This window comes from Zalophus californianus, chromosome 14, assembly GCF_009762305.2.
Source record: "Zalophus californianus isolate mZalCal1 chromosome 14, mZalCal1.pri.v2, whole genome shotgun sequence".
NCBI lineage: Eukaryota > Metazoa > Chordata > Mammalia > Carnivora > Otariidae > Zalophus > Zalophus californianus.
The window spans coordinates 5,731,941-5,745,933 of NC_045608.1; the positions used below are offsets into that span (position 1 = coordinate 5,731,941).

The window sequence follows — 13,993 nt, forward strand, 5'->3', positions numbered from 1 at the left end:
CCTGCCAAACTCCCCACCCTGGAGCAAGGCCGACCAAGGCCCTGGGAGATGAGAGGTTTTCAGCAGAGCAGTGCAGTACGCGGGGGGCCTGGGCACTGTCTCTAGCTGCAGGGCACAGGGGGCCACACTGTTGCTTTCCTCTGTCCTCTGTCCACCGTGTGGTTCCAGGATGGATTGCACCACTAGGTGCAAAGGAGGCTTCCCTGAGAGTGTGTGAGCTTTTCTTTCCCGTATGTAATTTAGGCAGAACACGCATAACATAAAACTTACTGTTTACTATTTAAAAGTGTACAATTCGGCAGCATTAAGTGTATTCACAGTGTTGTGCAACCTTCACCTCTGTCTAGTTCCAGAACATTTTATCACCCCAGACAGAACCCCGGTGCCCACAAGTGGTCACACCCAGCCCCCAAGGCCTGCCAGCCCCTGGCATCCACTCATCTCCGTTCCGTCTGTGGATTTGCCATTCACATGAATGGAATCCTGCAGTACGTGCTCTTCTGTGTCTGGCTTCTCTCCCTCGGCCTCACGTTTTCGAAGTTCCTCCATGTTGTAGCGTGTGGGCTTCGTTCCTTTTTATGGCCGAGCTCTGTTCCATGGCGTGGAGGGACCCCCCCCCCCCCTCCAGTCCTGCTGATGGGTTCATTCGTCCGTTGGTCCATGGTCATGGGGCTTGTTTCCACCTTGGGGTTATCGTGAACAGAGCTGCCGGGAACATTTGCGGAGGATTGCACGTTTTTTTTAACCACGCGTGAGACCCCTGCGTCTCAGCCATTGGCAGCGATACCGCCTGGCACCCCCCACCCCACCCCACCCGACCCACTGGGGCGGTGAGGAGCTCCATGCGCATGTCCCAGGACCGCCAGCCAGTGCTCCCACGGCCCCTCACCACCCTCCCCCACCACCCCCCCCCCCCCCCCCCCCCCCCCCCCCCGCCCAGAGTGTCTTCTGTTGTCACGGCGGCTCCATCCCTGGCTCCCTCCCTGTTGCCTGGGAACCGGGAGTTGGCCAAGTTGGCGGTTGTCCTCTCTCTCCCTCTGGGAAGGGCAGATCTGGGGAATGGGAGGTCGGCGGGGATGACTCACCAGCCGAGACGGGAGTGTGCCCCACTGTCTCAAGGTTGGGTCCTCACAGCGGCAGTGAGCTCATCCCGGGTCCTGCCCACAGAGACGGCAGCACGAGAACCCCCTGGGGACTGTGCACGCCAAGGCCCTGCTCAGTGACATTTGTAATAATGCGATGAGCGCCAGCGTGCTCGTCTGCCGTGAATTACAGCAATCTGGACAATTACTGCTCAGGGTGGCTGCTAATGGCTGTGTGTTCCAGGCGGCAGGAGGGGGCGGGGTGGGCAGGCAGGTGCTAGCAGCCCCAGTGACTGCTCTCCAGCATGGGCAGGGGTGGGGAGGCTGGGAATGTTGGGGAGCCCCCCGTCCAGCCCTCAGCAACCCAGGAAGGGACTCAAGCAGCTGTGCTTCAGGCAGATGGCATGCTCTCATCTTGCTCTCCAGGCTCCCCATCGACCCAGTGCTTCACCCTGTGCAGGGCAGGGGTACCCAGAGATGAGGCGGCGTGGTCCCTCCCGTGGGCAGCCCAGGGAAGCAAGCAGCCGGCTGTCCCCAGGGTCTTGGGGGTGCTGAGCCTACCTGGAGCATCCCAGAAGACTTCCGGCAGCCTGGCCTGTAAGGTTGAGCTGCAAAGGACCCCCCGCCCCCTACCATCCCCAGAGAGAAACCAGGCCTTTTAAAAGCTCTGTGACTGCAGGCACGTCTGTCAACCTCTCTGTGCCTCTGTTTCCTCATCAGTCTGGTGGGAATTAGAATATCGCCCACTGTGTGAGTTTCCTGGCGCTGCCCTAACAAGGCACAAACAGGGGGCCTTAGAAAGAACAGCAGGGCGCGCTCTCCCAGCTCTGGAAGCTGGAGGTCCGAGGTCAGGGTGTGGGCAGAGCCGCGTTCCCTCTGACTCTAGGGAGGAAACCTGTCTTGCCTGTCCAGCCTCCGGTGGCTGCCTTGGTCCCTGGTGTTCCTTGGCTTGTGGGCACATGGCTCCCAGCCCTGCCTCCCGTCTTCACGAGGTTGTCCTTCCTCTGTGTGTCTGTGTCCAAATTTCCCTTTTCTTATAAGGACCCACCCTCATGCAGGACCATCTCGTTTTAACATGACCCTATCTGTGAAGAGTCTTTTTCCCAATCAGGTCACCTTTAGAGGTGGCAGGTGGACATGAAATTTGGAGGGAACATGGTTCTGTGAAAAACGAAACAAAGCCCAGAAGAGCTTAGGGCAACGAGGTATCAGGCACGTTGAGGGCCCCGTCACCGTTTGTAACTCTCACGCGTCCCTGGCCTGTGACCCTGGCCGGCCCCGTCCCTGTCGCGGCCCCATTTCCCTCCTACTCCAGCATGTGGCTGGGACGCCATCTCCCGGGGGCATCGTAAGGGGGGCACGAACCATAAATACGCAGTTCTTAGTATACAGTAGGCGCTCAGAAGCGGTAGGCCCACAGTTCAGTACACCGACTCTGGAGCCCTTCATGCTGAGTTCAAGCCCTGGCTCCTTGTGCACACACTGGGGACATGGGCTGGAGGTGAGTGACCTGCTTCGCAGGTGTAAAATGACACGTGGAGGTTCCACAAGGCCAGAGAGAGTTCCCCCGAGATAGGAGCCCTTGGGCTGGCACCCAGAGCACAAATGATAGTGAGTAACGCTACGTGGTACTTCTCAGTATTCCTGGGTGCGAGGCAGGTGCTGTTCTTAGTTCCTTTATTCATATTTGGAAATCAAAGCTCAGAGAGGTTATGTGAGCTGTCCCAGGTCACACAGCTCTTAATTGGTGGAGCTGGGGTTTGAACCCACATACTCTGGTTACAGAGTGGGAATGGGGCTGCTGTGAGGTTTGAATGAGTTAGTCCATGGGCTTGGCTACTATTACTCAGATAAGGAGGGGCGCCTGGGTGGCTCGTTCGGTTAAGTGTCCCGACTCGATTTCAGCTCAGGTCCTGATCTCAGGGTCGTGGGATCGAGTCCCACGTTGGGCTCCGCACTCAGCAGAGAGTCTGCTTAAGATTCTCTCTCTTCCTCTTCCTCTGCCCCTCCTCCTGCTCTTGCGTGTGCACTTGCTCGCGGGCTCTTTTGCTCTCTAAATAAATAAATAAATAAATAAATAAATAAATAAATAAATAAATAAAAATATTAAAAAAAATCAAATAATGAGGGAGGGAAGAGCATCTCAGCAGCAGGAACAGCGCGTGCAAAGGCCTTATGGCAGGGGCAGTGTGGGTGAGTAAGAAGATGTTGAAACACGGCGTGAGGTGGAGAGAGGCAAGGGATGGAGAGGCTCTTGGGACCCTGGCCTTACCAGCTGTGGGATGGAGTTTGGCTGTTACTCTCAGAGCATGGGGAGGGGGTGGGGCAGGGGACACAGAGCTGCAGGGTTCTGTGTGGGCAGGTGGGCACCTTCTCTTCTTGTGTGCATGGAGTCAGGGCTGCCTGCCCCGGGGCGCACACCACAGAGGGACTGAGCATGTGCAGGAAGCAGCCTCCCCAGGAACCCGGCAGCTCCAGGGAGCTGGCTGCCCGCCCTCGGGCTCCGCGCCATGCTGGGCAGGAGGGGCAGGCCAGGCGCTGGGCTGGGATGTGAGGCTCTAGTTCCCCTGGGAAAGGTCAGCCTGGCCTGGCTCTAGTCTTGACCCAGCTGTGCGGGAGGCCCGGGGCTCTGCTGGCAGCTCCTCTTGGTCCCCAGCCTCTCGTCTCTGGTGGGCAGGGCGGCTTCTGTGGAGGGGGTGGGGAAGGCCCTGCTCACACCACTCTGGGCCAGGAACAGGCGCCGGCCTAGCTCCATGCTGCCAGCCCCTCCCTGGCCTCAGGTGGCCCGCCTGGTAAGGGGAGAGAGGCAAGGTGAGCCACCCAGAGTGGAGGTGGCCCCGGGCAAGCCTCCCAGGCAGGGTGGAGCTGAGGCCGACCCCAGAACTCTCTTCAGTAACCCTGGGTCTGCAGCACTCGGGCCCCCGCCTCCAACCCCCACCACTTAGAAACCACTAATGGCTTTGCACCTCCAAAGTGCTTGTTGTGCACACTGGCTGGTTTAATTAGTTTTTACGGATGAAGAGGCTAAGGTTCAGGGAGGGGAGGTGTGAACCCCCAGCCGCGGAGCTTGGAAAAGCAGGCCCTCCCCACGTACGTGTCAGTCGGCAAAGCCTCCCGCCGCCCGTACTGCAGGGACCGCAGAGAAGGAGCCGCCTGTGTGCTCTGCCTGGACCGTGGCGCGCGCCGGCGGAGGCTTGGGACCGGGCGCGCGGTGCAGTGGTTAGTGCACTGGGTTCACGCGTGCCAGGCCACCTCCGGTGCAGGGGTCAGTGAGGACCCAGAAAGGGACAGGGCCAGCCCTCAGTGGGTGCCTGAGGGAGGCTGAAGTAGGGGGGTGGCGGTGGCATCAGGGCCGTTCGAAGGGACAGTGCGGCTCCTCAGGGCTAACGCGGGTGGGGAGCCGCTGCCATTCTTGGGCTGTGATGGGAGGAGTCACATCTTGGGCATGTTGCCTCCCAACCTGGATGCTTCTGGCATGTGATGGTGCAGAAGGAAGAGAAAGTCGGGTTTCTGCACGACCTTGGGGTGGAGGGGGCGACCAGACTCAGGGGCGGGCTCCACACCCCTCTGTTGCTCCTTGTCAGCCCCCTTGAAGATACAGTGAGGCACCACCAGCTCACTTCGTTCCCAGGAGAAAAATCCGCTCGTCTGCGTTCAAGCTGCTGACTCCTCAGGGACAGCACCTGGCAGCTTACACAGCAGTGCTGATGAGCGTTTTCACGTGGCAAGTGCTCACCGGTTTGAGCACTTTGCACGCATTACTGTACTGGCGAGTGTTCCACGTGTGTGGACGTACACGTGTGCACGCACGCACAGGCACACACACGCACTTGCGCTATGCAGACGAGAAAACCGAGGTCCGGAGGGCTGAGTGATGAGGCGGCACGTGCCCAGCGGGTACCGGAGCTGCTCCGCCCCGGGAGCGCGCGCTCTGCTCTGTAGGAAAACCTGATGCTGAGCATGTCACGTGGCCTTTTCCCAGCGTGGTAGACAAGGCGACGTTAGGTCACACACAGGTGACTTCTTTTCATCTTAAGTGTCTCCTGGATCGTGTGTTGGGGGGAGAGGTGGCTATTTGACATCCTGTGGATGATTTGTGGCTCTCACTGCTGAAACTGGGGCTTATTTTTTTAAAAGCATAGATGGAAAGAAAAAGACGGGTAAGTCAAAGTTCAGGCACGAAGTTGTCTAGCCAGGATCCTGACGGGATTTCAGGATTGGCCAGAGTTTTGGAAGCTCTGACACAGAGTCGGTGCCCAACACGGTTGCCAGCTGAATGGTTGAGTCCGTGTCCAACCCACCCAGGGCTTGGGGTTTCTGAAAGAAGGAAGTGCCGTGACTCAGGACTAAGCCGGCTGGATTTTTCCCCCTCTCCTTCGACAGTGTTTTGGGCAGAAAATTTTGTTTCATAAACTGGAGTTTCTTTTGGAAAATGGCAGGAGGGGTGAGGATGTGCCCCTCTTGCCGGCGGCCTCTGCTCTTCATGGAGGGAACAGGACGCCTCAGGGTTGGAAGGGGTTGGCTGGGGTCGGTGAGCCACTGGGTTTCCTGGAAGGGGATGCTGGTTTTCCAGAGAGAGCAGCTGTGTGTTCCCCGGGACGCAGAAGGATGGTGGTGTGCCCCCCTGGGTGCTACCAGGGCCCTGCCTGCCCTGTTTGTTATGTGAACTCACCGATGGTGGGCCGGGGCGGGGGGCTGTTGGTGTGGGTTCATAGACCCTGGGGGAGCAGCTGCCTGTGGCAGGGACCTCGAGAGGGAGCCAGGCCGGGGACAGGACAGGGACAGAGGCCTCTGTGGGGGCTGAGTCACTGCTCCCACAAGAGCAGTTTGTCACGGGCCCCCGCACAGTGCACGGGAAGCTTCCTCTGACGGTGACCAGAGGAGCAAGCAGCCAGGCTGAGCCCCCCAGGCCACGGTGTTGAGGCGCCCTTCCCACTGCCACCCCTGCAGCCACCCACTGCTCCTTTCTCTCCTTCGGGGCTCCGAGTATGTGACTCAGACCTCCTGGCTTGATTTCCTGTCTTGGTCAATTTCACTTCCTAGTTCCTGCCTCCTGACTCTTCAGAACGAAACTCTTTCCTTAGAAATTAGAAGTGGGGTCGGGGAATCCAGACCGCAGGGGACATTGGGAGACACGGCCATCTGGGCACAGGAGTGGAACACTTGTGGGAATGTCCCTGGGTGTGAGAGATGGGCACTGCCACCAGCCTCATCTGGTGAGAGTCCAGGGCACCCTGCTGGGATAAATATTCAGCCCCCCTGTCAAGAGCTCCTTCCTGGGAGCCTCAGGGAGGTGGCACGGGTGCCATGGGACACCCAGGGGGGCCCCCAGACCCAGACACACGGGGAGTCTGGAACTTTGTTCATTTGCCAGGTGCCTTCTGCATGCCCAGCAGTTACGGGTGCAGAGACATGACAGTCAGTGAGCAGTGGAGCAAAGGGGCTAATTTCTGAGGGCGATGATGGCAGGGTGGCTAGGGGGATGGCTTTAGAGAAGCTGGTCAAGGAAGGCTTCTCTGAGGAGGTATCACTTGAGCTGAAGGAGGACAGAGGCAGATTTGTGAAAAAGCCATGCAGGTAGAGGAAACAGGTAGTCCTGGGTCACACTCAAGGGCTGGGCATAAAAGGTCCCAGCGGCTGGAGTGGGTGAGCAAGGGGAGAAGTAGGGAGCAGGCTGGCCAGGTGGGTGGCGCTGGTTCTGCAGGGCCTCGCGCGCCACACTGAAGCCTTTGGATTTTACTCAAGAGGCATGGGTCATCATTGGGAGATTGGCATTCTAAAAGCTCACTTGGACCTCCCTGCAGGGTATGGATTGAGGGACGCAGGCAGAAAGTCCTAGATCCCTGACATGGTTGGGATCCCAGGATGAGAGTTGGGTGCACAGGTGCGTCAGGGATGCCTGTCGTTCCTTGGGTTTCCATGGGCAGGACGTGAAGGCTGAGGGCTAAAGGGACAAGCAGGTCAGTGACCCTGGAGTTGGAGAAATCGGTCATGACCTGGATCTGGCTCCAAAGTTCAACCCCGTTAACTTTCAAACTCCCGGGAGCTGCCTGTGACATCTCTAGCAGGTGTTTATACGGATGCAGGCTGCTCTGGTTGTCAGGGGTGTCTCGGAGCGGGAGGAAAGACGCGGCCGTCGTCCCGAGACCATCGGGCAGCAGAGAACTGTTTGGGGACTCCACACCCTTCCCCCAGCCCTCAGTGGTTGGAGGTCTCATTTGCACTGGGAAGAGGCTCCTCAAATCCTGAGCTTCTTCCTGGAATGTGAAGCCAGGCCCGCCCATCCATAGACCAGCGGGTGCTGGAAGGAGTGCACAGCCCCCTTCCTGTGGCCCCAGACCTCCAGAGTGTCCCAGGGAGGACCTGGCAGCATCAGGCCGGGTGGGGGGCAGGCCACAGGTGGCACTGGCACCAGGGAATGACAGCGGAAGAGGCTGTTTGCTCCCCGTCTGCTGGGGTGGAGAAGCTCTGTTTTTCTGAACCCTCATCTGTTCTTACCACTGCTGCTGACGCCGCCACCGCCGCGGATGGGGAGAGAGGGAGGGGGAAGCCAGTGCCAAGTTGGCCCGCCCCTCCTGAACCTGGGCTTCTGCCACACTCCCCCGCCCGCCCGCTCCCGAGAGCCTCCGTCTGGAGGTCACATTCAGCCCTGACGACGCGTCTCGCTGGGTCAGGCAGCAGGAAGATCCAGCCCAGGCGCACAGCAAGGCTGCTCGGGGCACTGCTGCCCCGTCAGGCTTGGCTCTTTGGAGTCCGCCCAGCAGGGGCGTCCGGGGACTGGGGGCTCCCGGCCAGCACCCCTTGCTGAGTGTCTGTTCAGGGTGCACTTGTGCCCGGAGGAACCTCGGACACGGTGCACCCTGGTGACGCCTGGCACGGGGCACGAGCACACAACTGACAAGTTCCCGCCACCCGCCCCCATCGGCGAAGGGCACCTCGCACGCCCGCAGCTGCGGGGGGGGGGGGGGACGGTGTCAGGACTAGCAGCGCGGGGGGGGGGGGGGGGAGCGGGTGGTAGGAGCCCTGGGCCACCAGGGGCGGGCCGTGCGGAGCTGCTTCCCCGCCCTTCTCCGAGCCAGCCTCCGCCCGCCTGCCTGCCCTCCCTCCCCTCCCCTCCCCTCCCCTCCCCTCTCTCCCTCCCTCCCTTCCTCCCTCCCTCCCTCCCTGCCGCCGCCGCCGCCGCCGCCGCCGCCGCCGCCGCCGCCGCTGCCGCCGCCGCCGCTGTTGGACAGAAGGATGTGAGGCAGAGCTGAGCCGGAGCAGACGCCAGCCACAAGCCTGCTCCAGCCACAAGCCTCGCGGAGCCCGCACCGCGGCCGCCCAGCCTCCCGCCTCCCAGCCCGCTGCTCCCAGCTCCACTCCCTGGAGCATCCTCCAAGCCGTATGTTTCCGGAAAACTTGGCCGAGGGGGAGACGCAGATGAGAGGATGTGAGTGAGGCCCCAGGAGGGGCTTGGGGTTGCTTTGGGTACTGGTGACAGGGAGCTGGCTGTGGCCAGCAGGCAGGGGACTCGGGAGTTCTGCACCCGTGGGACCTCATCCCCACCCTTTCCCCTGGGGCCCCTTCCCCCCACCTTTCTGGCTGTCAGGCTGGGGCCCTTGGGGAGGGAGGCAGGACCTGCTTGGGGCAGGCCCTGGGGGGGTCTTGGTTGGTGCATTCTCAGAGGTGCTCTCTCTAGCTGGATGGGCGTTGGGGGGCTTTCAGCTGGGTCTAGTTTAGGTGGTCTGCAAGGCTCGGTGAGGTCTAAAGTGCTTGTCCCTGTGCCCGGTGCGCTCAACCTGGGGAACAGGAACCAGAAGGGGGCCCTGGCCAGCAATATGAGGACACTCACCCAGCCTCTCACGTAGCTGTTAGGAAACCGGGGCCCAGAGAACAGAGTGGGTGGCTGACACCACACAGCACTTTCCAGGCAGGGCTTCTGGACAACCCTGTCCAGTGTTCCTTCTTGAGCCCCCACTCGCTTTTGGGAAGGGCTGGGTGACCCTGTCACCCTCATGAACTGCTGTTGCTGCTGCCCCAAGTGGAGTTAATTAGGACCAAAAGCCCCAGCCAGCCTCCAAACCACCTCTTATTTATGTGTTGAATTTGGAAATGTCAACCTCTCTGGGGTCCGGCCACCCTCTGGGCCCTCACTGCTGCTACCCGCCCCCCCCCCCCCCAGCAGGCCCAGATGGGAGACCCGCCCTCTCCCGCCCAGGGTTCCGGCCCGACGTGTTTGCCTGGGCTCTCTTGGCCCCGGCTGGGGAAATATAAATAAACTCGCGTCCCGTCGTCCTCCGCCAGGTTCTGTGGAAGTGGCAGCTGCTGTTGGCGCAGGCGGAGGGAAAGGTCAGGGGGCCGGGTGACACTTGATCCCATGCCCCAGCCCTCCCCTCCGCGCCTGTCCTTGAGGAACCCTGAGGAGCCCGCTGTGGAGCCACGTGGCCCGCAGCCTCCACAGGGGAGCAGGTGGTCTGTGGGGCTGGTACCACCTCCACCCCACGGGGTCCAGAGGCAGGAGAGCCGAAAACCTGGGTCCCCGCTCCCACTCTGCACTTGGCCTAGCACCATAAGCTCAGGAGTGGCTGTGGCCCCTTGAGCCTGTTTCCCCCACCTGGGGGTGGGGGGAACAGTCACAGCCTCAGTAGCAAGCACGAGACAGAACCACGTCTTTGAAGGGCTCTGCAAACTCCAGGTTCCTTGGCCATGTGATGTGGCGGTTTGTCGATGTTGTTCTTGTGGCAGTTTTGTTTTCATGGGAACCTGGTACATAGCGAGCCATTGGCACATGTTAGAACGGATGGATGGATGAACAAATGAATGACAGAAAATGCCAACACAGACTGTTGGCCCCGCAGGGTCCTGCACCCCTGCAAAATCCCAATCATAGTCTCCCTGCTTGCAGCTTGATTTGATTCAAGGAAAATGGCCTCAAACTTCGTTATGAGCAATCTTTCGTTAGCCGTTGTAAGTCTTGCTCTGGGGCTCAGAGGCTGCTGTGTTCCCAGCAGTGTGACTCAGGCTTCATGCCGGCTGCCCTTGGGGGGCCCAGTCCTGCCCCCCTGGCCCTTGGGGGTCTGGTGCCTGCCGTCTGTCCCTCTGGCAGCCCCCGGGAAGGGGCCGGCCCTACCCGCTCAGGCTGACCTGGCCGCGCAGGGCATGCCGAGTACATAGACGCTGCTGTGTGTGGCGTGCCCGTGTGTGCCGGGAGCTCCAGGGGCAGATGGACTGAGACCTGGGGCCGGGCTTCCCAAGTGCAGCTTCTACGTGCAGGGCGCTGCGTTTTTGCTGAGCCTGCTATTTACGGCGTTGAAACTAGAATGGGGTGTGGAGTGGTGGGGGGTACGGCTCTGGCCTGAGTTCGTGGGGCTGGAGAGAACTTTCTCCAACCTAGGTGGGTTTGGGGTGGAGTCTGCCAATTCCTGGGGATTTCTCCCCCTACCAGGAGTTGGTGAAGCTGTGAGAAGCTCACAGAGATGGGCAAGGGGGCTGCGTTTGGGAGGGCAGGTCTACTCCCAGCCCCTGAATCAGCCTGTGGGCCCCAAGCCCATGATGGCCTCGGGCTCCAGAGGTACCCCGGTTAACCTGGGTGAAGAGGCTCCTGGCTCCAGCTCACACCCACCCGGACCCCAGCCTCCCTCCCCTGCTAACGCGTTCCTTCCTTTTCTCTGGCCCTGGCCCGGTGTGGCCGGAAAACAGCCCTGTCTCCCGAGGCCTGAGGCCTCATCTGCAGCTGTGAGGGAGTGTCAGTGCTATAGGCCACAACAGCCAGGGGAGGCGAGAGAGGCGGGGGCCTGGGCGCGTACCCAGGGCGAGCACCTTCCTGCCCCTCTTGGTTCCTGGAGCCCGGGCCTTGCCCATGTAGCCTGGGCGGGGAGGGGTGGTGGCCAGGCCCCCATCCCCACCTTTCCGGCGCCCCCCCACCCCCACTGTGTCTGCTTTCGGAGCAGGGAGTCTCGTGCCTGGATTCAGAGCACTTTCAGCCTGGGGCTTCAGGCCGTGGACACAGGCCCCCTGCCGCCCCTCACCTGCTGCCTCCCTCCACAGGTCTTCTGGAACACGGCCGGAACTGGTCGGCCATCGCTCGGATGGTGGGCTCCAAGACCGTGTCTCAGTGTAAGAACTTCTACTTCAACTACAAGAAGAGGCAGAACCTGGATGAAATCCTGCAGCAGCACAAGCTGAAGATGGTGAGCACCACCCCCCAACCTGCGTCCCACCTGCCAGGGCCTCGAGTGGGGGCTGTGCCCGGGGGCAGGTGTCCACCAGTGTGCTCGTGCTTAGTGGTACCCGTGGGCTGGCTGCGGGAGTGGGTCTGTGCCGTAAACCCCCCCCAGGCACTGGGACGGCCCCGTGTGCCAGGCTCGCCCTCCTGGGGCCCCACCTCGGCTCCCTCGCTCTCCTGGGTCCGACACCTCTGGGTGTGTGGAGGACGGAGCATGGTGGGTCGGGCGCTGCCTCACTGGGGACCGTGGCTGTCCTCACTGGGACGACGGCCCCGGGGCAGAGGAACCCCAAGTGAGTGTCTCCCCCACCCTGTTTCACCTCACAGCCCTAGGGCTGCCTCGGGGAGGGAAGGACAGATCAGGGAGCGCGCCTCGCTGAGCGTGTAAATGGTCTCGACGGAGAGAACCGCTTCCTCCACGGCCGTTTCTGCAAAGGAGGACCGTTGAGGGGCAGCCTCTGCCCTTCCTGCTCTCCCCCCCTCTTTCTTTCCCTACCTCTCTCTCTTCCTCCCTCCCTGACTCCTGCCCTTTTGGACACGCTTGTGACATGCCATGCACTGTCACCATTACAGATCTGGGGAAACTGAGGCTCAGCCAGGCTCATAAACAACGGACTGGGGGTTTGACGCACACCCGTGTGAGCCAGGGACCCATGCTCTGGATCACCAGGCTGCATATTTCCTTGTAGATATGCAGGTGTAAGAAGGTGGCACATAGCTGCCCTCCCCAGGACCCTCTTGGCCACCGCCCCCCCCGCCTCCCCCCCCCCCCCCAGTCGGGTGTAAAGTACGTTCAGCCGGTGCTGAGGGGCAAAATGCTGAATGGCTCCCCCCACGCAGCCCACTCGGGTGCCCAGACTGCCGAGGTCACGCGGCGTGGCAGGCAGGCTGGGGGTAGAATCACCCCACTTGAACGGTGCTTGAGCACCGTGCAGATTTTACGGGCAGCCTCCCCGGCCGCTCTGGGTGGGATCTTCCTGAATTGAGTGTGTAAGCAGCTTCTGGCTGTTCGAGGCCAGCTATGGAGAGAACCGCTTCCTCCACGGCCGATGCTGGGTCGTGCCCCTGTGGGCAGGGCTGAGGCCGACCCTCAGTCTTCAGTTGAGCTCTTGTCTGTCCCCCATTCCCAGTCACATGGAGCGAGGCCAGACCACCTTCTCCTTCCCTCCCGGCTCTTCAGACGGGCCCTGGTGCTCTTTGAGCTTCTGGCAGTGCTTCCTGGTACTCCAGGAGCTCTCCTTTTTTCCTAGATTTTCTAGGATTCTGATTTCCACGGGGAGGAAGACTCAGGGAGGCCTGAGGGCACATTAACGCCTGTTGAAATCCCTTAGAGCAGGAAGATTGCTGACCCCTGAGCAGCAGTGGCTGGGAGGGACCTGCCAGGAGGCAGCCTCTGTGTATACCAGCTAGGGATTAACTCACGGGGGGGGGGGGGGGGGGGGGGGCAGGAGGTCTTCCTGCTCCCTCCCCCTCCTCCCCCAGCCCTGCTCCTCCCAGCCAGCATCACACAAACCCAGCCATAGCTCAGGTTGTTGGGTTACAGGCCTCCCCTCCCAGATTCCCTCATGGCACGGTCCTGCTGTGCCACCAGGAACCCCGAACTCGAGAGCGTGGGTTGGAGGACCAGAGACCCCAGCAAGGTGGATGGTGCAGCATGGGCTCAGGGGCGAAAGTGAGGTCAAGTCCCAGCTTGATGACGTGGCACCTGTGTGACCTTGGGTGGCAATTTCGTCCCACCAGGCCTCCGTTCCCTCATCTGTGAAGTGGGGGAATAACAGCCCTTACCCTGAGAGTTGCGGTGAGGACTCTGAGTGACCACCTGGGAGGAACCTGCCAGAGGGGGGCGCCCCGACTGCTACCACTAGTAGTGGTGGTGGTAGAGGTCACGTTATATTTTAAAGCCACTGACCCCCTTTTCTTCTCAGGGATGTGGGAGGCGCTCTCTCAAATGGTGTGTGCAGGAGTAGCCATTGTAGGGACTCGGGCCAGGAGACCTGGATTCTAATCCACATCTTGCTGCTTACTAGCTGTGTGACTGTGGGCAAGCAGCTTGTTCTCTCTGGGCTCAGTTTTCCCAGCTGTGCAGTGGGGGCAATGCTAGTGGCCCCCTTGGAGGGCTGTTCTGACACTCATCCAAGTGGATGGATGTAAGGGCTTGGAACAGGGCCTGGCACGATGTGAGCGCCCCACAGCTGAGAGCTACAGCCAACGCCCGGTGGCTGGGGTCTCGCGTCTCCCTGGGTGCGTGTTGTATGTGGAGTGGGGCTGCTCCTAGACTGGCTGAGTGGTTGGTTGGTTGATTGAGGGATTGAGTCAGTCAGTCAGTGTCTTTTATCTGAAAGGCAGCCTCCAGGATGGTGGAGAGCAGGGCTCTGAGCTAGAGAGCCAGCAGCCAAATGGTGCCGGCAGGCACACGGCCTCCCCACTCTGGGCCTCAGTGTCCTCTATAAAGTGAAGCGAAGACTAGGACCCACCGTCAGGGTTGTCGTGAGGAGTGGAGGAGTCCTTTGTAAGGGGCGGTGCCGAGCCCAGGGCCAGCGCTCAGTGGGTGCCGGGTGTTAGCCTCGCTGTGCACTGAGCAAGCCTTTCTTGAGCGCCCGCTGTGTGCCAGGCACAGCAGTGCGTGTAGGCTTTCCCTGCGGGGTGGAAGAGCTGTGGGCATTCCTGTAGTGGACGGCAGGAAGCCGTCTGCCAGGGCTGGGCTCTA

At 60.9% G+C, this 13,993-nt stretch overlaps 1 protein-coding gene across 1 annotated transcript in view; it reads left to right on the top strand.

Annotated features, from left to right (window-relative positions):
- Positions 1-13,993, top strand: part of NCOR2 (nuclear receptor corepressor 2) — a 212,644-nt gene that overhangs the window by 148,083 nt on the left and 50,568 nt on the right. Inside the window, 1 exon segment of the mRNA XM_035723877.1 lies at positions 11,109-11,251. Coding sequence (XP_035579770.1) covers positions 11,109-11,251 — 143 coding nt within the window.